Source organism: Gobio gobio, assembly GCF_949357685.1.
Source record: "Gobio gobio genome assembly, chromosome: 3".
NCBI lineage: Eukaryota > Metazoa > Chordata > Actinopteri > Cypriniformes > Gobionidae > Gobio > Gobio gobio.
Genome location: NC_137099.1, coordinates 56,026,393 through 56,053,602, shown reverse-complemented (window position 1 = coordinate 56,053,602; position 27,210 = coordinate 56,026,393). Strand labels below are relative to the sequence as shown.

At 38.3% G+C, this 27,210-nt stretch overlaps 1 protein-coding gene across 2 annotated transcripts in view; it reads left to right on the top strand.

Annotated features, from left to right (window-relative positions):
* The window catches only part of usp34 (ubiquitin specific peptidase 34), a 90,259-nt gene that overhangs the window by 56,023 nt on the left and 7,026 nt on the right, over nt 1–27,210 (top strand). Inside the window, exons 33-70 of one of the 2 annotated variants that reach the window (XM_079812741.1) lie at nt 1,177–1,377; nt 1,466–1,548; nt 1,726–1,766; nt 1,850–1,974; nt 2,932–3,084; nt 5,109–5,269; nt 5,481–5,785; nt 7,574–7,737; nt 8,057–8,122; nt 8,209–8,355; nt 8,798–8,854; nt 9,004–9,081; nt 12,488–12,582; nt 12,676–12,848; nt 12,932–13,082; nt 13,167–13,245; nt 13,368–13,421; nt 14,759–14,854; nt 14,949–15,013; nt 15,102–15,177; nt 15,321–15,368; nt 15,510–15,575; nt 17,407–17,487; nt 17,877–17,962; nt 18,094–18,262; nt 19,462–19,536; nt 19,622–19,773; nt 20,017–20,170; nt 20,373–20,417; nt 20,503–20,607; nt 20,766–20,913; nt 22,344–22,648; nt 23,075–23,404; nt 23,836–23,993; nt 24,074–24,152; nt 24,241–24,367; nt 25,778–25,885; nt 25,980–26,084. In XM_079812741.1, the coding sequence (XP_079668867.1) occupies nt 1,177–1,377; nt 1,466–1,548; nt 1,726–1,766; nt 1,850–1,974; nt 2,932–3,084; nt 5,109–5,269; nt 5,481–5,785; nt 7,574–7,737; nt 8,057–8,122; nt 8,209–8,355; nt 8,798–8,854; nt 9,004–9,081; nt 12,488–12,582; nt 12,676–12,848; nt 12,932–13,082; nt 13,167–13,245; nt 13,368–13,421; nt 14,759–14,854; nt 14,949–15,013; nt 15,102–15,177; nt 15,321–15,368; nt 15,510–15,575; nt 17,407–17,487; nt 17,877–17,962; nt 18,094–18,262; nt 19,462–19,536; nt 19,622–19,773; nt 20,017–20,170; nt 20,373–20,417; nt 20,503–20,607; nt 20,766–20,913; nt 22,344–22,648; nt 23,075–23,404; nt 23,836–23,993; nt 24,074–24,152; nt 24,241–24,367; nt 25,778–25,885; nt 25,980–26,084 (4,711 nt within the window). Of the gene's footprint in view, nt 1–1,176; nt 1,378–1,465; nt 1,549–1,725; nt 1,767–1,849; nt 1,975–2,931; nt 3,085–5,108; nt 5,270–5,480; nt 5,786–7,573; nt 7,738–8,056; nt 8,123–8,208; nt 8,356–8,797; nt 8,855–9,003; nt 9,082–12,487; nt 12,583–12,675; nt 12,849–12,931; nt 13,083–13,166; nt 13,246–13,367; nt 13,422–14,758; nt 14,855–14,948; nt 15,014–15,101; nt 15,178–15,320; nt 15,369–15,509; nt 15,576–17,406; nt 17,488–17,876; nt 17,963–18,093; nt 18,275–19,461; nt 19,537–19,621; nt 19,774–20,016; nt 20,171–20,372; nt 20,418–20,502; nt 20,608–20,765; nt 20,914–22,343; nt 22,649–23,074; nt 23,405–23,835; nt 23,994–24,073; nt 24,153–24,240; nt 24,368–25,777; nt 25,886–25,979; nt 26,085–27,210 lie in introns of both variants that reach the window. The other variant, XM_079812740.1, reaches the window with a different exon arrangement.

Below are 27,210 nucleotides of genomic sequence, written 5' to 3'. Positions count from 1 at the left end.
GTGGTTTGTACACTCAGAAACATCATAATGAATAAGTAATAGGCTATTTTCTGCCCTGGTTTTGAGGCTCCCTGAAAAACGCTCGGTTTTGATGGCCGTGCTACACCGAAGACTTGGAAGTAAACTCCCACGCCTAGGATTGGATTAGATTTGCATATTTAATGAGCTTCAGCTCCCTCAGTACATGTGGGGGTTGTTTTGAAAGCGTCTGGAGAAACGTTCACAAGGCTCGAAAAATATCTTTATCAAACACAATGATTCATCTCTCATCCACCCGCGATTGATTGGAATCATTTCACCCGATCATCAGTGAATATAACCGCGAACCGTACACACACACACACACACGTGCGCAAGAAAGGAATGTTATTTCACTATAGCCCGTCTGAAAAGCACATAGCCCCGGGACTTTAGGCTTTGCGAGCACTGGCGTTACAAGTCCGAGTCTGATCACGAATGAACCAATAACAGCTTCTCCAGCCTGTGACCGCGTGCTAAGGTGTGTAATCAATCGATATCAAACCATCTGTAACAATGCAATGCTAACACACACAAAAACATGTTTTACTCACATAAGTGTGTTGCACCGTTCCTGTCGGATCCAATATAGAAGCACAGCATTGTGTTTTAATCTCAATATGTCTGCAAATCCAGTCTCGACCTGTGTCTTGTTTACAATAGATTCTGCGGTGAAATGAAGTGAACAAACGCAATGTCTTACACACGTGAGCTGGAACCGGCATGTTTATTGCTCGGTAGCGCGACCCGTTTAGCTCCACGAGTCGGTGGGCGGGGCTTGAGGCGGCGCTTCTGCATCCTATGACGTCAGTGGTTGACATAATCTGAGATCTCTCGTTTTCTGGGCCTGGTGTCTATAAAAGCTTTTCTTTGACTAACAAGGACGTTTTCAGCTCTGAATCTTACAGGATATTCTTATATCACGATTAATTTTTGTATACCAAAGGCTCAAGGGAAAGTTGATTTTAAATCACCCCTTTAGAGATGTGTAAAATCTTATCGGTATACCATTTGCTCATATCAAAAAAAGCCTTTTTTTTTCGTCTTTTCATACGACTTTGAGGTGAAATATGGCCAGGACATTTTCTTTGTGAGATTTACCCAGCTCTGCCAGTGAATGTACAGCTGTGAACATCATCTTTCTTCTCTTCTCTCTAGTGGTTGTTGGACTGTCTTGCGTGTCTGCTGAAACTCATTTGTCAGTTTGCGGTGGATCCGGCCGATCTGGATCTGGCTTACCATGATGTTTTTGCCTGGTCTGGTCTCACGGACACTCAGAGAAAGAGGGCGTGGCCGGGGAAGTCCCGCAAAACCACCGGAGATCATGGGAAGGGCCTGCATATACCTCGTCTTACAGAGGTGCGAACCTGCTTCTAAATCCTCTTTTCTCGGTGTATGGGTGTGTTTTTGCTGGCACTAATTTTGGGATGTTGTCCTACTCTGTCAGGTTTTTCTTAGTCTTGTTCAAGGCACCAACCTCATCCAGCGGCTCATCAACGTGGCCTACACATACGACAATCTGGCACACAGGTGAACCGCATACTCAAATTGAGATTAACATTGGCATTTTGCTAGGCTAACAAACTGATACTCTAAGCTTAAAAATGAAACTGTGTAAAATATTGTATTTTGAATTATATATTTCAATTATATAATGTGTGTATTTCTTGTCTGTTTTTTAACTTCTGTCTTCTGATTGTCCTGCAGGGTTCTTAAGGCCCAATCAGATCACAGATCCAGACACGAGGGTAAGCACATCATTGGTTGTATATCTTTGTATGTTGGTAAATTTCTCTGCTCATTGCTCATTGCTGGCGATGTGTTTATGCAGTGACTCATTACTCCATGTGGCTGATGGTGAGCTGGGCGCACTGCTGTTCTCTGGTGAAGTCCAGCCTGGCTGACAGCGAACACCTTCACGACTGGCTCAAGAAGCTCACGCTGCTCATACCCGAGGTAAACCAACGATTGTAACGATGATTGTAATCATCTCCTCGTCTACTGTTGTAATTAACCCTCTGAGGTTCTTCGTTTTCCAGTCACACTCAAGACCTTCGGGCCAAAAGTGAACCGACCCCTGAAATGTATTATTATTTTTTTTTAGTAAAATCAATTAAATGTATTTTTGTTCAATAATATTTTTTCTTTCTTTTTTTGTGTTTTGAGAGAATTTTATGATAATAATTAATAATTATGCAATAATTATGATCCATTTTTACCCATTGAATTAATAGAAAATTCATATATATATATATAATGTATATTCACTGTTGTGTGCTTTTTTTCTGCATCATGGCTGATTTGTAGATTGTACGCACAACAAAAACCTCTATATTTTCATTTATATTTTGCCAATTTCCCATTCATTTCCTATGGGGGTCATTTTTGACCCGAAGACACTGAGTGTGACTATTTTTTGTACGACCACTTAGACTTTTCAAATCCTGTCTCCAATTTTTTTGTGTGGTCATATACCAAGTACCAATACAGTCACCAAGTTTCGTACCATTCCGATGAAGCTACGATTTAAAAAAAATATATTTTAAAAAATTTGGTTCAGAAAGGACCGAAGAGCCCTAGAGGGTTAAGGTCATGTGGGTGGGGAACAATTACATTTAACCAATCAAATCATAGCTTTTCAGCGCAGTCAAAGAAAGCAAGTTTTGATACATCCCTTAAAATAATGTGTTATCATAATACGAAAGTTAAACACGTTGTGAATGCCATTTGATGAATGCTATTGTTTCTGCATTTGATAGACTAAAGCAACTTACATTGCATTCAAGGTAAACATGATTTCTGAGTTCATGCATTCCCTGGGAGTCGAACCCATGACCTTTGCGTTCGTTATGCTCTGCTGTGTGAGCTCCAGGAAAGCTGCTGTGCTAACAGAGGCGTGTTGTGTGTCTGCAGACGGCGGTGCGTCAGGAGGCGTGCAGTGGTCTGTATAAGCTGTCTCTGTCGGGTCTGGAGGGCGGAGAATCCATCAATAGATCCTTCCTGCTGCTCGCCGCGTCCACACTGCTCAAGTTCCTGCCAGACGCACAGGCGCTCAAACCCCTCAGAGTCAGTACACACACACAAACACACACGCTTTTTCATTTTAATTTAATTTATGGTCATTTTATTATGTGCTTTTGTTATAAGGGCCCGAGCACCGATGGTGTGAGGACCCTATTGGAATTGCTCCGCCTATTATTATTTTTCTCCCAAATTAATCACATTTTTGGGGGCCTAAACACGTTCGAAACTCACAAAACTTTGCACACAAGTCAGAAGTGGCAAAATTTAAGTCTGTTATGGGATTCAGAATTAGGCGTGGCAGAATGGCTCAATAACGCCTCCTACAAAATTTCAACGAAGTGCCCCTCCCGCTACGTTTCACGTACAGGTATGAAATTCGGTAGACACATGTAACAGCCCAATACCTACAAAAAAGTTTACTGGTACGAAATCTGAAAACCAACAGGAAGTGCGATATTTAGAATTTTTTTTTCAAAATTGTTGCAAATTTTGCCATTTTCCAGACGTTGTACTTTAATCAACTACGCCTAGAGATGTAAACAAATCATCATCATATTTGGTCAGTCTACTCTAAAGGCCTTTGCGATGTTACATTGCGAAGATCTTGAGTTTTCCCTGAAGGGCGTGTCCGTGGCTGCCTGACAAATGTGTGGCACATTGAAGTGACTTTGCCATTTTTCTTCTATATTTACCCGCTTAAATGCATGTCGCCCACTATTCGCTGTTTTCCTGATGCCACCAGGTGGTGGTGGTGGTCCCGGGTGCAAGGGCCCTTTCATCGCTGCTTGCAGCTTTAATTATTATTATTATTTTAAATATATATTTCTAAATAGTTTTAGTTTTTTTGTTTAAATTAGTACTTCAACTTGCAACACATTTTTGTGGCTAATTTTTGTTTAGTTGAAGTTTTCTTTGGAAGTTTGTTTCCGCCATGGAATGAAAAATCGTCTCTGTGTAAACTACCAAAACGTGAATTTTTGAAAACGGTGGCATTAAGTGACATTGCAATATTCATAACAGGCCAGAAGATGACGGTGTTTTTAGTCGTTTTCGTGGATCCATGTGAACAGGGATCGTTTTGACTACATTCATTGTTGTCTGTTTTTCAAATTTTTCAAAAATGCAAAGGATAAACGTTTTGAGTACTTTGTTGTTGTGTAAATGTACCCTAAAGCCCTATTCGCACGGGATTAGTATTATCTGGGGACCTCGTGTGATTTAGAAATTATTCCCCCACATCTGAATTTTGCGTAGCATTCGCACGGGATAAGCAAGCCTGTGATTTTACTCGAATTTACTGACTTATCTCCCGGATATGATCAATGATCGGATGTTTTTTTGTTATAGATATAGCTGTATGTATAAACAGTTGTATCGATATCATTTTTATTGTTTTATAGTAATAAAAATAATTTAGTTCAATAAGAGAACAGACGCTACAATTAAAAACTGAACCGAGCAATAATAACAATATACGGCGGAAGATTCAGTTTCAAAGCTAAATGTAAAAGTGCCCATTTAAGCGAGTTGTCATTGTACTGTTCTGTTTTTGTGTTTTTCATTAAGAATAATATTAAACGCATTCAAGCAATTTACTCCCAAATTGGTGCTCATTCTAAAGTGAAAGTATAATCCGCGCTGCCGCATGGGAATTCCTAACGGTGCGCATTATATGCAGCCTAGCTCCATTCTTCGTGAAAGATAGAAATGCGCACAGGAAACAAAAACCTTGCAAAAATGATATATGATCCGCCTAATCCCGGCCAAATCACAGAGATGCCGATTCGCACAGGACTATTATCACAGGACCTCTGTGTTTGGCGAAATATGGTAGGTAATTTGCGGGGGAATTTTACTTTACATATTACAGACATGGCCGATTCGCACGGGATTAGGATCACAGACATTCTCTGCAATTATTACAAATCACCAGAGGTCCCCAGATAATACTAATCCCGTGCGAATAGGGTTTAAGATTTAGTTAATGATAACACGGGTACCAACTCTAGAGACAAATTTTTGGGTGCTCTATTCCTTTAATTGAGTGTGTGTGTGTTTCGGTGCAGGTGGAGGATTTTGAAGAGGAGGCCATGTTTCGCACCGGCTGTAAGGAATACTTCTGGCTGCTCTGTAAACTCATCGACAACATCCACGTGAAAGACGCCAGTCAGACCACCCTGCTGGACCTGGACGCCCTGGCCCGACACCTCGCCGACTGCATCCGCAGGTCAAACACGCTCCTTCTGCTTCCATTACCGGATTAGTTTCGGTCTAAACACATAATTTACCCCTCTAGAGCACAACCTCAAGCAAACAAATGCTATTAGTAAGACAAGAGTGACATTTTACTGTTAGCTTTAGGCTAGGACTCCTTAAAATCAAACTGAATTAATAGTAATTAAGCAAAAACGATCTTGTGGTTGTTTTTCCACTTGCAGTCGTGAGATTTTGGACCAGCAGGACGGGGCGATCGAGGACGACGGTCTGACGGGTCTCCTGCGTCTGGCCACCAGCGTCCTGAAGCACAAGCCTCCGTTTAAGTTCTCGCGGGAGGGTCAGGAGTTCCTCAGGGACACGTATGACCTGCTGTTCCTGCTGCCCAGCCTGAAGGACCGACAGCAGCCCAAATGCAAGAGTCCCGCGGCCCGCGCCGCCGCCTACGACCTGCTGGTGGAGGTGGTCAAGGGTTCGGTGGAGAACTACAGGCTGCTGCACAACTGGGTCATGTCGCAGCACATGCAGGGTGAGCTTTCTCTCATTGACCTGTGTTGTTTTAAATGAAGTGATCTCTTATTTAGATTTAGACGATTTAATTCAATTCACATTTATTTGTATAGCGCTTTTCACAATTCAGATCATTTCAAAGCAGCTTTACAGAAAATGCATGCGTCTACATTACAATTTAGAGTGATTTGTTATCAGAGGTGACTGTGTCCAAGTTTTGCATTTCAGAATTGTTCATATACAAATCACACAGATAGCTAGCAATGTATTAGACAACATTAGAGACAACTAATACAATATTTTTCTTGTTTTAAGAGGTTTTACTATGTTATTTATAGGGCTGTAATCAACCAAAGAAAATCTTAGTCGACTGAAGTCCTGAAATTTTCGACTAAAAATCGACTAAAAATGACGTTAGGAAAAAAAAAGTTAAATGAATAAGCTGCGCACTGTGCGCAGTACTTGGTAGCCTTGTTGTCTGCATAAATGAATAATAAATAAACATAAAAAACTAGTAGGCTATTTGCAGTAAATTAAATAGTTTTTGAGCTGATTATTTTGCACTGAAATGAGTCTGACACACGAGTCTGTCGGCTCTGACAGCGTTGCATCACGTGCACCTGCGCAATATCATAGCCTATGACTTCCGAAAATATAGTACTATTGTCAACTAGATATCATCACAAGAACTTTTGAGGAATATGCAACATAATTTAGACAATTGTTTTTGTCATATGTATTATAATAACTGACATACACTATAATTTCAGCCGCTCTGTGCAGCTCGAACATAGGATCAGCTGAGCTCAGCTTCGCGGCTGAGACACGAATAGACTAAAGCTTTACTCTTAATAGACATAAAGCTTTTACTCTTAAACACAAAAGGCACGTCCACTTTAATAAAAAATGAATATTTATTAAACAAGCCAGATCAAAAGCAGAAAAAACGCTCTCACAATTAAATAAATAATATAAGTTACAGAAAACTAGCCTTCTTCAATCTGTCTCTCTTCTGCAGTGGGTTGGGCTAATCCAAAAGTGAAAACAATGGGGGTGTTCTGAAGACAGACTGTTACTCTGAAAACACCCCCATTAGCAATTAGTGCTTTCCACTTGATGAAATGAACGCGGCGCGGCAAAACTGATGAAATGAACGCGGCAAAACTGATGAAATGAACGCGGCAAAACTGACAGTACAGATCCACTTAGCGCGGTGTTGTGACGCTTCCCCTCATGTGTATGTTGATGGGCGTTCCTCAAGTTGACCGCTATGGGCGTGCGTTTGAGCCAGCGGGGAATGAAAAACAAAGGACCCGCGAGAGACTTCTCTTCGCCAGTTGGTTGGGGTAATCCAAAAGAAGTGAAAACAATGGGGGTGTTCTGAAGACAGACTGTTACCTGTGAAACAGGGGTGCTCTCAAAACACCCCCATTAGCAATTAGTGCTTTCCACCTGATGAAATGAACGCGGCAAAAACTAATTAAATGAACGCTGCAAAAAATCGACCAATCAAAATTTTGGTCGAGCCAGAACGTATCGACCAATAATCGACTAATCGACTGGGAGATTACAGCCCTAGTTATTTAGGGTCTTATACTTATACAAAACATGCAGGAAGTTGACATGAAACGCTAGGAAATTTACATTGTACTTTATACTGCTTTAAACTACTTTGATGGAGACTTGGATGTATTTCAGCTTTATTTCAATTAATGAAATGATATTTAATAGAAAGCCTCATTGTTTTGAGCAAGTTAATTTATGAACGATATGAAAATGAATGTGTGTGTTTTTTTTGCTGTTTTAGCGTCTCACGCTCCTTATAAGTGGGATTACTGGCCCCATGATGATGTCAGAGCCGAGTGTCGTTTTGTGGGATTGACTAACCTGGGCGCCACGTGTTACCTGGCCTCCACCATCCAACAGCTCTACATGATCCCAGAGGCCAGACAGGCCGTCTTCACTGCTAAAGTGAGTCTATCGAATTATGAAACGTGACCTTGCATCAATTGCATCCATAAACTGACCATAATTATGCAAATGACCTGTTCCTTTGATATGTTATGTATTATTAGCTTTGATTATTGAACATTGGTGTCTTATCATATTGCTGCGGTGATATAAAAGCGGTAATGCATGAGGTCATGATTCTACCACCATTCAAATTATTTAAATGTACGTTCTCCGGTGGGCTGTTGTTTAATAACACGCATATTAATAACCCATATTTTAGCTTAAGATGTTTGTGCCTTGTAGTGATGCTTGTGTGTTTGTGTCTGTTTATTTACAGTATTCGGAGGACATTAAGCATAAGACCACATTGCTGGAGCTGCAGAAGATGTTCACTTATCTCATGGTACGTGACACTCTTATTATTACATGATCTAGTCTGATCTCCTGACCTGTAGATATGATGTCACTTCACTGTTTCTGCACGTGCAGGAGAGCGAGAGGAAAGCGTACAACCCTCGTCCCTTCTGTAAGACCTACACGATGGACAAACAGCCTCTGAACACAGGAGAGCAGAAAGACATGACCGAGTTCTTCACGGACCTCATCACCAAGATCGAGGAGATGTCTCAGGACCTGGTACGACATCTGTCTTGTCATCTTGTGTGTGTTTGTTTAAAGTCGGCATGAAACGGAAGTTGAGAGAGACTTTTGTTCCCTATTGTGACGGATATCCGAGTGAAACGGCTTCTCGAACAAGAACAAATGTAGGGCGGGGCTTGATTTTGTTCATGGGGAATTGATTGGATGGTTGTGGTTTGCTATTGGTGGATCTCATGTGAGTGACAGGTTGCCCCGCCCTCACGCCAGTAAACGTCATCATTTTGATCAAAGAATATGAGTGCACATGAATTAAAAAAAAGATGATGTGCACGGATAAATTATTTATAATAAATGCTGCAATATTTGATTAAAAAAACAAGGATTGTCCATTTTGATTTCATGGCATCTTTAAGGACCGTTTTGAGTATGTTTAATTAATTAACGCAGAGATCTAATAGCTGTGTGTGTGTCGTTTCAGAAAAATACAGTCAAAACACTGTTTGGAGGCGTCATCACCAACAATGTGGTTTCACTGGTAAGATTGAGCTGTTTGAACTCTTATATGTATGTGTCTTTTCTGAAAAAGAGAGGTCATGGATAAGCGCTTTCATTGGATATATGTGTGTGTGACTGAGTTTGTATATGCACATTTGAATTAAACTCTTGATGTGTGTGTGTGTGTAGGACTGTGATCATGTGAGTCAGACGGCTGAGGAGTTTTACACAGTGAGATGCCAGGTGGCCGATATGAAGAACATCTATGTGAGTGTTTCTCATACACACACACACACACACACACACACACACACACACACACACACACACACACACACACACACACACACACACACACACACACACACACACACACACACACACACACACACACACACACACACACACACACACACACAGGTCATTAAAACAGACTTTAAAGGCTTCACTACTTTTCAGATAAGAACAAATATGGATTTTTCAATGGCTGATGTTTAAAATGTTTCCTCCGATTATCAATATGTGATGTTTGCTTAAGGACCAATAGTTATTTGTAGTTACTAACCTTAAAGCACTACATCATCTCGACCTCACCACAGCAAGCTTGATATTTATATATTTAATATTTGATTACTGACATTTCTCAGTTTTGTTGTGTCTATAATAAATCATACATTGTAATTTTAAAGAAAAATATTTTCAGTTTCTGTATTGGTTATTAAAGGGTTGAAGGTCAGTGGGGAAAAGGCTAATAACAACCTTAACTAGCAATTTTCGTTTAACCGCACTACTTTATTTACAGTCAGAGGTCTTGTACTCTGTGCAAAGAACAATATTTTATGTATAAAAATTAATTCTTATGATTTTGTCGCCCATAACAGAGTTGAACTATTGAGCTTGATGAGAAAATAAGTGTATAACAATAAAAACCATGGAAAAGGCTATAAAAGAAACGTATTTCTATTTGAATATTGTTGTCAACAAGAAAATAAAGTTGCCACTTCATGTTAGAAAGATGAAAACATTATTTTTATAGCATGAAATATGCTGGGTTGAACGATGTAAGTGCAGGGAATGACGGTAAATTCTGCATTTTCTCAAAAAATTGCTTAAAAAATGTAAAATACGTTTATTTTATATATATATATATATATATATATAAAAATTAGTGCTGGGCATCGATTAAATTTTTTTTTACGAATTAATCGCATTTTTTTCTGTAATTAATCGCAAGTTTTTAATATTTTAAGTTTTTAATATTTTGATATTGTAATAATTTCAGTTACTCTCCAAATTAATGTATAAACAATTTAAAGACAGCATATTTTAAATATGTGTTGTGTTGTCATTTTTTATGAATGAAGGCCAGTATCACTGATACTAAAGTCTCTATGAAACATTAATGACGTTACATTACAGTATAACTGAAAGCTCCCAATTTCAACATTTATTAGGCTTTAAAAAACAACTTTTAACTTAAGTGAACTTAAAACAATCTTTACATAAGCCCAAAATAATAAATGTTATATTTACCCATGGCCTTCCCTGTTATATATATACACAGGGTTCCTACGGGGTTTGGAAAAGTATGGAATTTGATTTGAGTAATTTCCAGGTCTGGAAAAGTATGGAAAAAATAAATCAGAGTATGGAAAAATATTTATGTTTCCAGACTATTGTCCCTATTTCGGTTTCGAAAAATAAAATTAAGAATTTCTAAATGTATATAATATATACAATTGTTTTTTTTTTCATGGTGTTTGGATCAGTCTGCCAGCGCTGCCGATCATTTTTACACTTGATCTGCTGGAGTTTAGGTCTGCAGTGATTGGTTGTTAGGTTGTTAGGCGGCAGTTGCCATCACAACGCCCCCACCTCAAACTGCTTGACTAAAAATACCTGGAACGTTGTGCTTGATTTTTACATTTGAGTGTGGACTTCATGGCAAACAAAATGGGAAAATGCACGTTTTCCGAGGGCTGGCTTGCCGATCCTAGTTAGCCAAAGATTTAAAATTTACAAAGAAAGCTATTTGCAAACTTTATGTCAAATCATTTGACATCTCCAACATGGGGGAGGCGGCAATTGTAAGCCATATGCTAGGCCAAAATAGTAGTGGGAAGTTCGGATCAATTTACTGACTCGGATCTTTGAATCTCGTTCAGCAAAATGAACAAATCTTTTTTCAAGTCATTTCGTTTGTTCATGACATCAACGTCGCGGCCGCGCTCGTGCTCACAGCCGCATGTAGACGGATCGACTCAAAATCGGAGACACCCGAGACTGATCGGCCGATCATGCTGAAAATCTGCCAATTCCGATCAATCGTTGCATCTCTAATTTAAATGTACAAAATTACAAATATGAATAACATTGCACTGATTTAGAGCTTTGAACTTGACTGGGTTTGGTGTTAAATTGACTTGTACAAGCAACAGTAGCTACAATTTACAAATTTAACATGATAGCCTGAGGTTTTGACTCAGAGTGTAACAGACTTGTCGGCGCCGATAGCATTGTGGGTAAGTGTGTCGCCATGTAGTGCTGTTGTGCTTTGGGAGACCCGAGTTCAAGTCCTGCCTCATGGACTTTTCCCAATCCCGCCCCCCTCTCTCTCCCTCCTTACTTCCTGTCTTGCTACTTTCCTATCCTAATCAAAGGCAAAAACGCCAATACTAAATCTTTAGAATGTAACATACTTGTTAGCAGTTGAATTTTAATATGGTCGGAAAAAATCTGTAGGGAAGTCTGGAAAAGTATGGAATTTTGAAATGAAAATTGTGTAGGAACCCTGTATACAGAAACGTAAAAGTTATCAAACCTTCCTTAACTGCATAAATAATAAATGAAATATAGATGAATCATCCTTAAAGCTACAATTTTCTCTGTTCCCATTGTTCTTTGATGAACATTAATGACAGGCATCATCACTGCTCCTGTCACTTTAAGAACAGCCGCGGATCTCACGCGCTGTCCCGCGCATCTCATTTCCTCACAACTCTTTAAGTTCATTTAAGACGTTATTTAACTAATTTAAGACTCTAATATGAGAATACTCAAAATCCTCTGTGTTATTGTTTGTTCAAGAGCAAAAGAGAACTCGATGTGAGCAGGAAACTGACGCGAGTCTATCTATGCGTCGACTGTGTGTGTGTGTGTGTGTGTGTGTGTCAGTGTCCCTTGATTAGCTGACATGAGACGCATCCACACACACACACACACACACACACAGACAGGACACTGGCATACAGCGCGCTCTCTTGTGTCTTGTCGCGCTTGGAAGCATTTACATGAATAAGAGTGCAGTGATCATGTAACGCTAAGCAAAAATGAATATAAAAACGGACGCTGCGTTATTTGCGTTAAATATTTTTAATGCGTTAAGCTGAAAAAATTAATCGCCAGCGTTAACGCGTTAATTTGCCCAGCCCTAATAAAAATATAATATAATATACAGTATTTATTTAATTATTTATTTATTTAAAATGTCTTACCCAGTTTCATCTGTCAAGTGACTAATTAATTTAAATTGAACGTAATTATTCTGTTGGTTATTTCAGTAACAAGCCAAGGGGAGACACACAGATAAAGTAATTTCAGGTCCTTTATAATCCCCCGATTGTCAGTTTCTGAAACAACCATCATCACCATCATGTGTGTCTCTGTGTTTCAGGAGTCTCTGGATGAGGTGACCATTAAGGACACTCTGGAGGGGGATAACATGTACACCTGCTCTCAGTGCGGGAAGAAAGTGCGCGCCGAAAAACGGTACAGTCCCCTTCCTGTCCCAGTTCTTCCTCTGAGAGCTGAAATCTCTCTGTTTGACCGTCCCTGAATGTTTCATCTCTTTCTGCCCCTCAGGGCGTGTTTTAAGAAGCTCCCGCGGATCTTGAGCTTCAACACCATGCGCTACACGTTCAACATGGTGACCATGATGAAGGAAAAAGTAAACACGCACTTTTCTTTCCCGCTGCGGCTCGACATGACGCCGTACACCGAGGACTTCCTCATGGCCAAGGGAGACCGGAAGGAAGGTTGTACCATTGTTTCTGCTGGAATACACAGATTTAAAGTTCTGTTTGTCTTCTCCGTCAGCTGATCATGATCTGGTTTGCAGGTTTCCGTGATGATGGTGATGCAAAAGTGGCGGAGAGTTACGAGTACGACCTCATCGGTGTGACGGTGCACACGGGCACGGCAGACGGCGGCCATTATTACAGCTTCATCAGGGACATTGTCAACCCACACGCTTATCGCAATAACAAATGGTGATTATTCACACACCACTAATTGATCTTTAGAGGCATTTGATGTCATGTATTTTGAAGTGATGATGTCATATCCTGCTGTAGGTACCTGTTTAACGACGCGGAGGTGAAGCCGTTTGATTCGGCCCAGCTGGCCTCAGAGTGTTTTGGTGGAGAGATGACCGTATGTATTTTGATATTTTTCCTTCCTGATCAAGTCATCCCATATGCTTTTGGGATAAAGTAATATAAATAATAAAATTGAGTTAATGTGGTTTTAATTCAGAAATGCTTGCCTCATTTCAGACAAAAACATACGACTCTGTCACAGACAAGTTCATGGATTTCTCCTTTGAGAAGGTTGGTTTAATAATGATAATAATAACAACAATAATATTACATTATTATTATTTTATATATTAGTTATAATTATTAAAGTAATACATTATACTTCTATATATTATTGTTTTGTATATTAATTATACCTTATTTTTTATATAAATTCTAATTATTAAAGTAATAAAATGTTTTTGCTGTTATTTATATAGTATTATATATGTTAATTAGTAATTTTCATAATACATTATTGTTATTTTATATATTAATTCTAATTATTAAAGTATGAAATAATACATCTATATATTATTGTTTTAAATATGAATTATACCTTATTTTTTATATAAATTCTAATTATTAAAGTAATAATGTTTTTGCTGTTATTTATATAGTATTTTACATATTAATTAGTAATTATCATAATACATTATTGTTATTTTTTATATAAATTCTAATTATTAAAGTATGAAATAATACATCGATATATTATCGTTTTAAATATTAATTATACCTTATTTTTTATATAAATTCCAATTATTAAAGTACGGTAATAAAATGTTTTTGCTGTTATTTATATAGTATTTTATATATTAATTAGTAATTATTTAAATGCATTATAATTTTATATATGAATTCTAATTATTAAACCATTAAATAATACATCTATATTATTGTTTTATAAATTAATCATACATTATTTTTATATTCTAATTATTAAAGTAATAATGTTTTTGCTGTTTTATAGTATTAAATATATATATATATAATTATTGATTATCTTAATATATTGTTATTGTTTTATATATTAATTCTAATTATTAAAATAATAACATGTTATTTATATATTATTTTATATATTAATTAGTGATTATAATACATTATATATTATTATTACTTTATAAATTATTGTTTATTTTAATTATAACTATTAAAGTAATAATAATAATAGAGTATTATTATTATTATTATTTGTATTGTTATATATATTAATTATAATTATTAAAAAATAAATATATTTTTGTATTGTTTTATATATTAAAGTAGTAGTATTTTTATATATTAAAGTTTGTTGTTATTATAATTTTTTTATTTTATTTTATATTAACTATAGCTATTATAATTTAAAATATATTGTTTCTGTATTATTTTATATAATTATGCATTATTGTTTATATTAATTATAATTATTAAAGTAATAATTATAGGTTGTTGTTGTTGTTGTAATACGTTTGTTTAATAATAATTATTATTATTGTAATTATTGATACATAAATAAATAATTATTATTATTTAAATAATAAGTTTCCCCCAAGATTTTGTGATGCTTTGGAGACAGTAATGTGTGCTTGTCTGTCTGTCAGACCCACAGTGCCTACATGCTGTTCTATAAGAGAGTGGAGGTGGAGGAGGAGAATGGGAAGGACTTTAACTTTGACATTTCTCCTGATCTTCTGGAGGTACAGACTTCTGTATATCACCCTCAGTCTTCACTGCACTCATCCGTCAGGATGAGCATTTATCTGACGCTTCATCTCTCTGTCTCTCTCACAGTGGATCTGGCACGACAACATGCAGTTTCTCCAGGACAAGAACATCTTTGAACACACATACTTTGGGTGAGAGAACAAAACCTCTTCTCTTCTCGACCTGTGCTCTCATTCTGGTTTCCTTTTGTTGTCTAATTCTTTTGCTATCCCTCTGTAGCTTCATGTGGCAGCTGTGCAGCAGTATTCCCAGCACTTTACCGGATCCTAAATCCGTGTCGCTCATGACGGCCAAGGTGAGTCCACATGAACAGCTTTATCAGAGCAGATGATGAAACATGATCATCTATACGAGACTTTCAGGAAAAACCTCTCGAGTTATTGTCCAATAGAGAGGCTCGTCTGTTTGGAGTAATTTTCCCCTCTCCTCTTCTCACAGCTCAGCACATCGTTTGTTCTGGAGACGTTCATCCACTCCAAAGAAAAGGTGAGATGGCGTTGTTCTGTTTTCCCCTCATCTTTAGTGTAGTTTACTATGTCTGTTGTAGCTTACAGGACAGACCCGATGCTGTTTTCTGTGTGAAAGTTGTTTTTTGTTGTAAGTTCATCTTGTGCTCATTTCTCTCAGCCCACAATGCTGCAGTGGATCGAGCTCTTGACCAAACAGTTTAACAACAATCAAGCTGCCTGCGAGGTAACACACTCGCACACACACACACATTTATACACATATGCGCACACACACACACATTCTCACGGTTTGGTTTGTATCATGGTATTAGGGTTGTGGTTTCGGTACGGTTCGGTATGTGCTATGTTCAGGAAAATTAGGGCAACTGTCAAATAAAAATAAAGAAAATAAGAACAAATAATGAAACTACAGGCAACAGCACAAACACATACAATAGAGCAAAGATACTAATACAATAAACAGTGCTTTCCAGGTTTTTCAGGTATCAGTTTTCAGACACAGAAATTGAATAAAGTAATCAAATATAACATAACGTTGATTATTTGACTGTATAAATGAAAGATTAATCCTTATTAAAGTTGATGTCCTTGTCTTTTGTCGTTTGATGAACATTAAAACACAGACAGCAGCAGGAATATTAGCCTGCAGTCACTTTAAGACATAATGCACAGATCCAAAATACTGATACTGTTACACATACATTGTCTTTCTCGACTGTACAAGTTCACTTAAAGGGATAGTTCACCCAAAAATGATCATTTAGTCACGCTCAAGTTGTTCCACACCTTTATCAGTGTTCGGCTGAACACAAAGGAAGTGTTAGCCATTGACTAACATAGTATTTTTCCCCCACTATGGTATTAAATGGGGCGCCGAGATCTGCTTGGTTACAAACATTCTTCCAAATATCTTCCTTTGTGTTCAGCAGAAGAAAGAAATTCACACAGGTCTGGAACAACTCGAGCGTGACTAAATGATGACAGGCATAACAGACTATGTCTGCTAGGATACTCATCAAGACGGGCATGTTGATCAATCATTTTTGTGTGAATTTGTCCGTTCAAGCGCACGACTTGAAAGTGAACCTAATATTTGCGCGCTGTACGGTACTAAGTGCACACACATCTTCTCAGTGCGCGCGAGTTCTCATTTGCGTCTTCTGGCTTTTGAATGTTTATATTGGCAAGGCTTAAATGAGTTTAGTTTAAACACAGAGGGCAAGTGAGCTGTTCAGTGAGTCTCACCTGCGCTCCTGTAAGAGCCATTATGCTCTATTCAAATGTCTGTTGTAGTTCCACTGTTAGACACCGGGTGGAGTGTGGGTTTAATGGGTATATAGGTAGCCAGAGAGGAAGTGAGGGCAGGTGTAATTAGGGAAGCAAACCATTTTTGACCGTGTCAGGAGTGGGTATGAGGATTACTATGTGTTTGAGCATTTGAACTGACAAATAAAGGGGATAAATGCAGTACTGGACTGGAAGCGTCTTGTTTTGGATCTCACGCGTCAGATAACCCTACAACACCTCTAGCCTAAGTGACAACATGGTCCTTGGTCGCTTCAACTCCGATGACGTGATGACGGCAAAAATGACTGGTCATGTTCGAGCATAATGCAGCACTCGCATCAAGCAAAGTTTACAAAGAGTGATGTTTTTTCCACACACACACACACACTTAATAGACTTTTTTTATCAGGTTAATTATATTTTTTGTGGCCTAACCCAAGCCCTACCCCTAAACCTACCCATCACATACACATGGCAAAACCACTAGAGTGTAATTGGCCAATTTATACGTTTTTTTTAACTAGTGAGAACCAGTAAAATGTCCTCACTAGTTGTCATAATGTCATAATATTTCACTATTTAAGTGATGAAATGTGGCCCTCACTAGAATAGCCAAACCTGTACACACAGAACATCCATCTTCTTGTTTCCCAGCATCTTCTGCTGTGGAAACTCACTTTTGAGAGGATTGGTGAAACCAGCACTGTTCAATGGATTTGTGTCATGCTGTGCGTGTTTGTGTCTCATCTGTGTGTGTGTGTGTGCAGTGGTTTTTGGATCAGATGGCAGATGATAACTGGTGGCCCATGCAGATTCTCATCAAGTGCCCCAATCAGATCGTACGACAGGTGAGCGTTACCAAAGTCCCTTTAAAGGAAAGTGTGTTCACTCAGCGGCTATATTTGCAACGCCTCTGGGCATCCGAGTCCTATCTATTTGAATGGGGAAGTCCTGAAATCTCAAAAACTGCTAACCGTACTCACATTTAAATGACATTCTGACATGAACTGTTCCATGAATATTGTTTTTCATAGTAATATGTCTGGAGTCTAAAGTCTTTGGCGTTACACACGTTCCCTAGCTATTTAAATGTAATTATTATTATTATTAATAATAATATTAACAGAAAAAAACACACACTACCCCTAACAGAAAACATTTAGCATGTTTACAGTTAAAAACACTTAATTTGACTTTGTTTTGTTTGATTGAAATGAACACTGCTGTGATGTTTCAGATGTTCCAGAGGTTGTGCATCCATGTGATCCAGCGCCTCAGACCGGCCCACGCTCACCTGTACCTGCAGCCGGGCATGGAGGACGGGTGTGTCTCTTTCTCCTTAACTCACTCTCTCTCTCTCTCTCTCTCTCTTCCTCTGGAGCCCGTCCTCATGGTTTCAAACCCACATGGGCTGTTATATTGTCTCATTTGTTGTTGTTTTGGTCTGCCTACAGCTCTGATGACATGGACGGGCCGGTGGAGGACATCGGCAGCCGCTCCTGTGTGACGCGCTTCGTCAAAACACTGCTGTCAATCATGGAACACGGAGTGAAGCCACACAGCAAACACCTGACCGAGTACTTCGCCTTCCTGTACGAGTTTGCCAAAATGGGAGAAGAGGAGGTAGCCATTCCTGTATTTATTTTTTTAATTCTTCATTTATATGCATTATAAATGTTTACTTATAAATGTTCATCAATGTATTTCTTTATTTTACTTATTTTATTATGTATTTATTTTACTTAGTTATTTATATTTTTATGTATTTCTTTATTTCACTTATTTTTATTTATTTAGGTATTTTTCTTATTTTATTTAATTTAAAAAAAAAGTTTTATTACATTTTATTTATTTTTTAAATTTTTTTTATGTACATTATTTCTATTTCATTCATTTATTTATTTATTTTACTTATTTTATTTTGATGTATTTCTTTATTTCACTTATTTAATTGTATTGTTATTCATGTTTTTACATTTAATTTAATTTATTTTTTACTTATTTTATAATATATCATTTATTTATAATATCTACAATGTTATTTTTTACTTTTACTTACTATTTTATTTTACTTATTTAATTGTATTTATTTATTTTTACTTATTTTATTATATTTTATGTATTTTACTTATGTTTAATTATAAAATTATTTTTTTATGTACAGTATTTCTTTATTTCATTTCTTTATTTTTACTTATTTTAAAATTTTATTTCACTTTTTAAATTTTATTTTTATTAATATTTTTACTTATTTTATAATATTGTATTTATTTATATGTTTACTATATATATTTATAATATTTACTATGTTGTTTTTAATCAGTTTTTACTTATTTAATGTTATTATAATGTACAGTATTTCTTTATTTAATTTCTTTATTTTTACTTATTTTATTATTTTATTTCACTTTTTACATTTTATTTTTATTAATATTTTTACTTATTTTATGATATTGTATTTATTTATGTTACTATATATATATATATATATATATATATATATATATATATATATATATATATATATATATATATAATATTTTGTTATTTTTATTCAGTTTTTACTTATTTAATTTAAGTTTTATTTTTATGTATTCAACTTTTTCAATTAAATATTTTTTATTTAATTACATTTTTTATTTTATTTTACTTATTTAATTGATTTAATATTACTTTTTTACTTTTATAATGTATTTATTTTACTAAATGCTGTAATTTATTTTTACTTATTTTATTTATTTTTATGTATTTATTTTTACAAGTTTTAAAGCATTCTTTATTTTCTTCTCTTCATAATTCCTTTCTTCTTTTTGTCCTCACAGAGTCAGTTCCTCTTGTCTTTACAAGCCATTTCTATTATGGTGCATTTCTACATGGGCACTAAGGGACCTGAAAATGTGAGTGCCGTTTCATTAGGGGTAGTCCATCTCTGATTCACAGGTTTCCTGATCTCAAATAATAACGTCAATCTCTCCGTCTCAGCCTCAGGTGGAGGTGTTATCTGAGGAGGAGGAGGGGGAGGAGGATGAAGAGGAGGACATCCTCTCGCTGGCGGAGGAGAAGTACCGGCCGGCCGCTCTGGAGAAGATGATCGCTCTCATAGCTCTGCTGGTGGAGCAGTCCAGATCTGAGAGGTGCACAAAAACATCTCACATTTCACCCATAATGGGTTGTATTTCACCCCGAAATCATTTACAGAAAATTAAGCCTATATTGAAGCTGTTAAAAGTGTAATTTCTGTACCATTAGCGCTACTAAACAGAGTTGCAAAACATTGCATCAGTCGTTTTTACTGTAATACAGTAGAAAAAAGGAGGCTTTGTCTTAGTAATAACGTATCGTCTAATATCCAGTCATTTGTCTCCATCTGTCTGCAGACACTTGACTCTGTCTCAGAGTGACATGGCCGCACTGACCGGAGGGAAAGGTTTCCCCTTCCTGTTCCAGCACATCAGAGACAGCATCAACATCAGACAGACCTGCAACCTCATATTCAGCCTCTGCAGATACAACAACCGCCTGGCAGAACATGTAAGATGTCCCGATGCTCAAGAAACATTCATGATCGGTCCTTGATGAATAAAAAGATCTTTCAAAAAGAAAGAAATGAATGACCCCATACTTTTGAACAGTTTCTGGGACAGTTTTTGTCCTCCGAGTGTAGCCAAGCATGCACACAATATATCAAACTGCAACATACGTTCTGATGGTCTGTGTTCTTCTGTTGGTGTAGATCGTGTCAATGCTGTTCACCTCCATCGCTAAGCTGACTCCAGAGGTGAAATCTAATCTCACAACCGTTATGGTTTCATTATTTAATCGCTACACACACTAACTAACGTTGTGTCTCGTGTGTCTGACAGGCAGCCAATCCGTTCTTCAAGCTGCTGACGATGCTGATGGAGTTTGCTGCTGGTCCCCCTGGAATGCCCTCGTTTGCGTCCTACATCCTGCAGAGGATCTGGGAGGTACATCGGCCCACACAGTCCCATCATTCCTATACCTTCTTTCCCTTCTCCACTGCTATCTATGAGCCATGAGATATTTGTGTCAGTGATGAGTTGTGGGTGTTTGGAGAACTTCCAATGTTGCGTCTGAGCGTCTAATCCCTGTTTGTCTGCGTCAGGTGATCGAGTATAACCCGTCTCAGTGTTTGGACTGGTTGGCCGTCCAGACTCCTCGTAATAAGCTGGCTCACAGCTGGGTCCTGCAGAACATGGAGAACTGGGTGGAGAGGTTTCTGCTGGCGCACAACTACCCTCGTGTCCGAACGTGTAAGAACAGACACAGTCTACACAATGGTGCACACACTGCACTTTTAAGTGTTTAAGGGCGCTTTCACACCTACCTTGTTTGGTCCGGATTTTCGAACTTTGGTCCGAATCAAAATTGCAGGTGTGAAACCTCCCCTGGACCACGGTCCGGACCAAGCAGTCGAAATTTGGTCCGACAAAAAGAGGTAGTCTCTGTCCGGATCAAACTGAACAAAGGTTCGGTTCGTTTCTAGCATTTTCTGTATGGTTCGTACTTTCAGACCATTTAAAGGAAGTTCCTGTTTATGTTTAAATATTATAATGTTATTTTTAAATTTCATCTCGGCTATATTGATTATGAAAAGTGCAAAGATGCGCAATATGTCAGAAGACAGAAGGTCAGAAATGATTTTGAAAGAAATTTTGAATGATTTTGCTTTAATGTGAATTTTGTTTTGTATAAATTGTATCTTAATTTTAATCGACGTTTAAACAGATAATTGCCTGGATTTAATAAATAAGAAGCAAATAGTCTATAGCAGACAATAATCGCGGGAGCGATCACATGCTTTGCACATGAACTTGAGCGTCTCAAATAAACCGAAGCTCAGCAGCTTCTCGTCTCACAAACATGAGAAATAAGTGTATATATAAAGCTTGAAATGTCCACTTTTAAACGTAACGAAAAGAGAATAGTCAAGCAATGCGCACTGTTCAATAGTGGCAACGATATGCGTCCGTTCATTCATTCTTGTCAAAGACGCTGATGTCAGACGCACGTCCGTTTACAAACCAATCAATGTCCAGATGCCGCCCACATAGATGATGACGAGTGGACGCAAGTGTGTCATGTAAAGTTCTTTAGTTCTTTATTAATTTTATAAATGTATAAAATTGATCAAAACATGAACTTCGGTTCGGACCTTGGTGCGGACTTTCAGGTGTAAAAACGCCCAATGTCTCTTCTGCTCACCAAAAACAGTAATATTGTGAAATTTTCAGCATCATTTCTCCAGTCAAATCTGAAGCAGCACAACTGTTTTCAACATTGATAATAATTATAATTGTTTCTTGAGTATCAAAACATCATAGCAGAATGATTTCTGAAGGATCATGTGACTCTGAAGACTGGAGTAATGATGCTGAAAATACAGCTTTGATCACAGGAATACATTACATTTTACAGTACATTAAACAGTTATTTTATATTGTAATAATATTTCACGATATTGCTGTTTTAACTGTGTTTTTAACCAAATATATGCAGCCTCTGTGAGCAGAAGAGACTTCTTTCAAAAACATAAAAAAATCGTATATAAATGAATGCACAAAAACAAAAAGATTTTAGGTGTGCACGTACACATTTAAAGCTAGTCTCATCTTCATTTTTCCTGGTAAAATGTCAGTTTTTACATTTATTTTGTGATTTGTCCAATACATTTCTCTCTCAGCGGCGGCGTATCTGCTGGTGTCTCTCATCCCGAGCAACTCCTTCCGTCAGATGTTCCGCTCCACGCGTTCCCTTCACATCCCCACGCGGGACCTCCCGCTGAGTCCCGACACCACCGTGGTTCTGCACCAGGTCTACAACCTGCTACTGGGCCTGCTGGGCCGGGCCAAACTCTACGTGGACGTGCCCGTGCACGGGACCACCAAACTGGTGCAGTACTTCAGCTTCATGACCTACTGCCTCATCTCCAAAACCGAGAAGCTCATGTTCTCCAGCTACTTCATGGACCTCTGGAACCTTTTCCAGGTACTTCACATGCAGATGAAGGCAATTTTTTAGGTGCTCATATGATGAAATGGAAGTTGCGATAGTTTCTTCCCTATTGTGACGGATATCTGAGTGAAACGGCTTCTCAAACAAGAACAAATGTAGGGCGGGGCTTGATTTTGTTCATGGGGAATTGATTGGATGGTTGTGGTTTGTTATTGGTGGATCTCATGTGAGTGACAGGTTGTCCCGCCCTCACGCCAGTAAACACAACATCAGAGAAGAGATGACGCGAGAGGGACGGGAAGTTATTTTGATTAAAGATTATAAAGGCACATGATTTAAAAAAAAGAAAAATAATGATGTGGATATTTAATTTAAATCACATCCTGTACGATTTGAAAATCATTTCGATATGTTGTGCAGCCCAGCTCTTATATATCTCTCTTTCTCTCTATCTCACAGCCCAAGTTATCAGAGCCGGCCATCGCCACTAATCACAACAAGCAGGCTCTTCTGTCCTTCTGGTATAACGTCTGCGTGGACTGCAGCGAGAACGTGCGCCTCATCGTCCAAAACCCTGTGGTCACTAAAAACATCGCCTTCAACTACATCCTGGCCGATCACGACGATCAGGAGGTGGTGCTGTTCAACCGCGGGATGCTGCCGGCATACTACGCCATCCTGCGCATGTGCTGCGAGCAGTCGCCCGCTTTCACCCGCCAGCTGGCGTCACACCAGAACATACAGTGGGCCTTCAAAAACCTCACGCCCCACGCCAGCCAGTACCCCGGGGTGAGTACAGCGGTTTCCAAAGATAACATGAGAAATGTGATCAAACATGCATTTTTCTTTCATTTATGGGAAAGTTTATCAGTACCTACTCTATTGTTCAAAAGTAACAATTGGTAACGTCTCTTCTTCTCACCAAGGCTGCATTTATTCAACCAAAAATACAGTAATATTTTGAAATAATATTTCAATTTTAAATGTGAATATCTTGTAAAATGTAATTGATTCCTGTGATCAAAGCTGTATTTTCAGCATCATTACTCCAGTCTTCAGTGTCACATGACCCTTCAGAAATCATTCATGATTATGATAATTGTAATTACTTAATTACATAATTTGGTGAAAATGTGTCTGTCTGAAGGAATATGATGTCTTCAGCTATTGAGGTTAATTCGGTTCTGTCAAATAACCCCATGTTTGTTGTTTCTCTGCAGGCGGTGGAGGAGTTGTTTAACCTGATGCAGTTGTTTGTGGCTCAGAGGCCTGATATGAGAGAGGAAGAGCTGGAGGACGTGAAGCAGTTCAAGAAGACCACCATCAGCTGTTACCTGCGCTGTCTGGACGGACGCTCCTGCTGGACCACTCTCATCAGGTACACACACACCCCTTAAAGTCTCGCTGAATATTTGACGAGGTGTTTCCGTTCATACTAAGACTCTGTGTGTCCCTCAGTGCCTTCCGTATCCTGCTGGAGAACGATGAGGACAGGCTGCTGGTGGTTTTCAACAGAGGACTCATCCTGATGACTGAGGTATTCAAGCTCTCTTCAGTCACTCTTTTCATTCATCTGCATATTTTAATGGACTGTCGTGTGCAACTGAATATTTCTCTGTCTGCAGTCCTTCAACACCCTGCACATGATGTACCATGAGGCCACCGCGTGTCACGTGACCGGTGATCTGGTGGAGCTGCTGTCCATCTTCCTGTCTGTTTTAAAGGCAACGCGACCCTACTTACAACGTAAAGGTAGTACATAACCCACAATTAATGCACCTTAAACAACTCCAAAGTACTCTGTTACTCGAAATGCGTTGTAACATGCAATACAGAAGCACTCGATTACCCATAATGCATCTTATTCAATACAAAAAGTGCTCATTTACACCTATCATTACCCATAATGCACCTGAACGCTAAAGTACCCCATTACCCATAATGCAGCTAAACAAGCAATTACCCATAATGCACCTTAAGCTACACAAAAGTGCTCATTTACTGATTATACAGCTAAACATGCATTTAGAAAAGTATTCCTTTAACCATAATTGACCTTATGCAATACAAAAGTACTTAAAGGGTTAGTTCATCCAAAAATGAAAATTCTGTCATTAATTACTTACCCTCATGTCGTTCGACACCCGTCAGACCTCTGTTCATCTTCGGAACAGAAATGAAGATATTTTAGTTGAAATCTGATGGCTCTGAAAGGCCTCCATTGGCACAATGGCACGGTTCACTCTCTAAACCGTTAAAAGGCACTAAAGACGTCGTTACAAAGTCCATCTCACTACAGTGGTTCTACAATAACTTTATGGAGTGACGAGAATAGTTTTTGTGCGCAAAAAAACCCTAAATAACGACTTACACAGTGATGACGATTTCAAAACAAGGCATCATGAAGCTTCGAAGCGTTATGAATCAGTGAGTCGATTCAGCGGTTTGAATCGCCAAATTTCAGCAGTTTGGCGGTTTGACACGCGATCCGAATCATGATTCGGCTCACTGATTCATAACGCTTTGAAGCTTCATGATGCCTTGTTTTGAAATCGTCATCACTATATAAGTCGTTATTTAGGGTTTTTTGCGCACAAAAACTATTGTCGCCGATTCATAAAGTTATTTTAGAACCACTGTAGTGAGATGGACTTTGTAACGACGTCTTTAGTACCTTTTAAGGGTCTTGAGAGTGAACCGTGCCATTGTGCCAATGGAGGCCTTTCAGAGCCATCAGATTTCAACTAAAATATCTTCATTTGTGTTCTGAAGATGAACGGAGGTCTGACGGGTGTCGAACGACATGAGGGTAAGTAATTAATGACAGAATTTTCATTTTTGGGTGAACTAACCCTTTAATTACCCATAATACACCTAGATGCGCAGCAAGTACTCAGTTATCATAAAGCACTTTATCATGCAAAGCAAAAGTACTCAATTACCCATAATACACCTAACTGGACAGTACAAATGTACTCATTACCCATAATACACCTCAACGAGCAATAGTGAAGTACTCATTACTTATAATGCACCTGAAGCATCAATACAGAAGTACTCATTACCCATAATACACCTTACCATGCAATTCAAAGGTTTCGATTGCCCGTAACACACTTGTACATGTGATGTCAGTAACTGACGGTTTGTGTCTGTGTGTAGATGTGAAGCAGGCTTTGATCCAGTGGCAGGAGAGGATTGATTTTGCTCATAAGCTGCTGACGCTGCTGAACTCTTACAGCCCACCAGAGCTGCGTAACGCCTGCCTGGGTGAGTCGCCACATCCACAACATGAACGCACCGCTTTAGAGATTAACCTCAAGTAGCAGACGAGTGTGATCTGAGCATGTGTGTTCGTCCTCAGATGTGCTGAAGGAGCTGGTGCTCTTGAGCCCTCATGACTTCCTGCACACGCTCGTGCCCTTCCTGCAGCACAACCACTGCACCTACCACCACAGCAACATCCCCAGTGAGTCCCGCCTAAAGCTCATCACCACCTTCATATGGGTCTGTCTGGAAACGAGAACACAGACATCGCTGCAAAGGAGGCTCGCAGCTTGAATATGTCAGAATGTCAAATCCACCTTTTGACCTTAGAATAGCTATAAACTCTTATATTAATAACAAGTGGCAGATGGAATGTGGCGTTCGCCATGAGCGCATACATTACATTAAATAAATCCAAGTATAAGAAAAAGGCTTTTCAGTACTTTCAGATCTAGGTATGTTCGAGTTATTTTTACTAGGTTCCATTTAGGCAATTCCAGATTCACATGCGTTGCTTACCAATTGTGCAATATTCTCTATGCAGTTTTGTAGTATAATTTAGGGCGGTCACTAATGATTATTTTGGTAATCAAGTAATCGTTGATTATTTTGACGATTAATCGGTTTCTTTGTTTTGTGGTAATAAAAATAGACCTAAGCAAAGACCTAAGCCTTTAAAATGACTTATATATATATATATATATATATGTGTGTATGTATATACTAGTGGTGGGCCGTTATCGGTGTTAACGTGCTGCGTTAACGTGAGACTCTTATCGGGTGATAAAAAAATATCGCCGTTAATCTATTCTCAAAGTTGGGTTAGGAGCACTTTCACCTTGATATTTTATGTATATGTACACCTAGCCGAATTGCACTGTAGGGGCGAGAGAACGAGTCTTTGAACCTGTGTGTATGTCTACTAGTGTTGTCAAAAATATAGATATTTCGCTATGTATCGATACTGAAATATCTGAAACGATACGATACTCATTTTCTGCAGTATTGATATCAGCTGCGCTCTCCTCTCCTCTCCGACCGACGGCGAGTTAACACACCCGCCTCCTCTCATTCAGTCTGTTTAATCCTCTGAACATTGCGAACGGGTGTTCTGCTGGATTTTTGTTAGTATTGCTGTGACTGGTCTGAATTTCGCGCGGGATTGCACATAACGTTAATTCTACTAATTCCCGCAGATTTCGCGCTCGCATCTGAAGCGCGCACACACACATACCGTAATAAAGCCGCCTCTGACATACAAGTGCAAAAATGAGCTCCTTTTTCCAGCTTATTAATGGTCAAATACACTCAAAAATGTCTCAATGCTC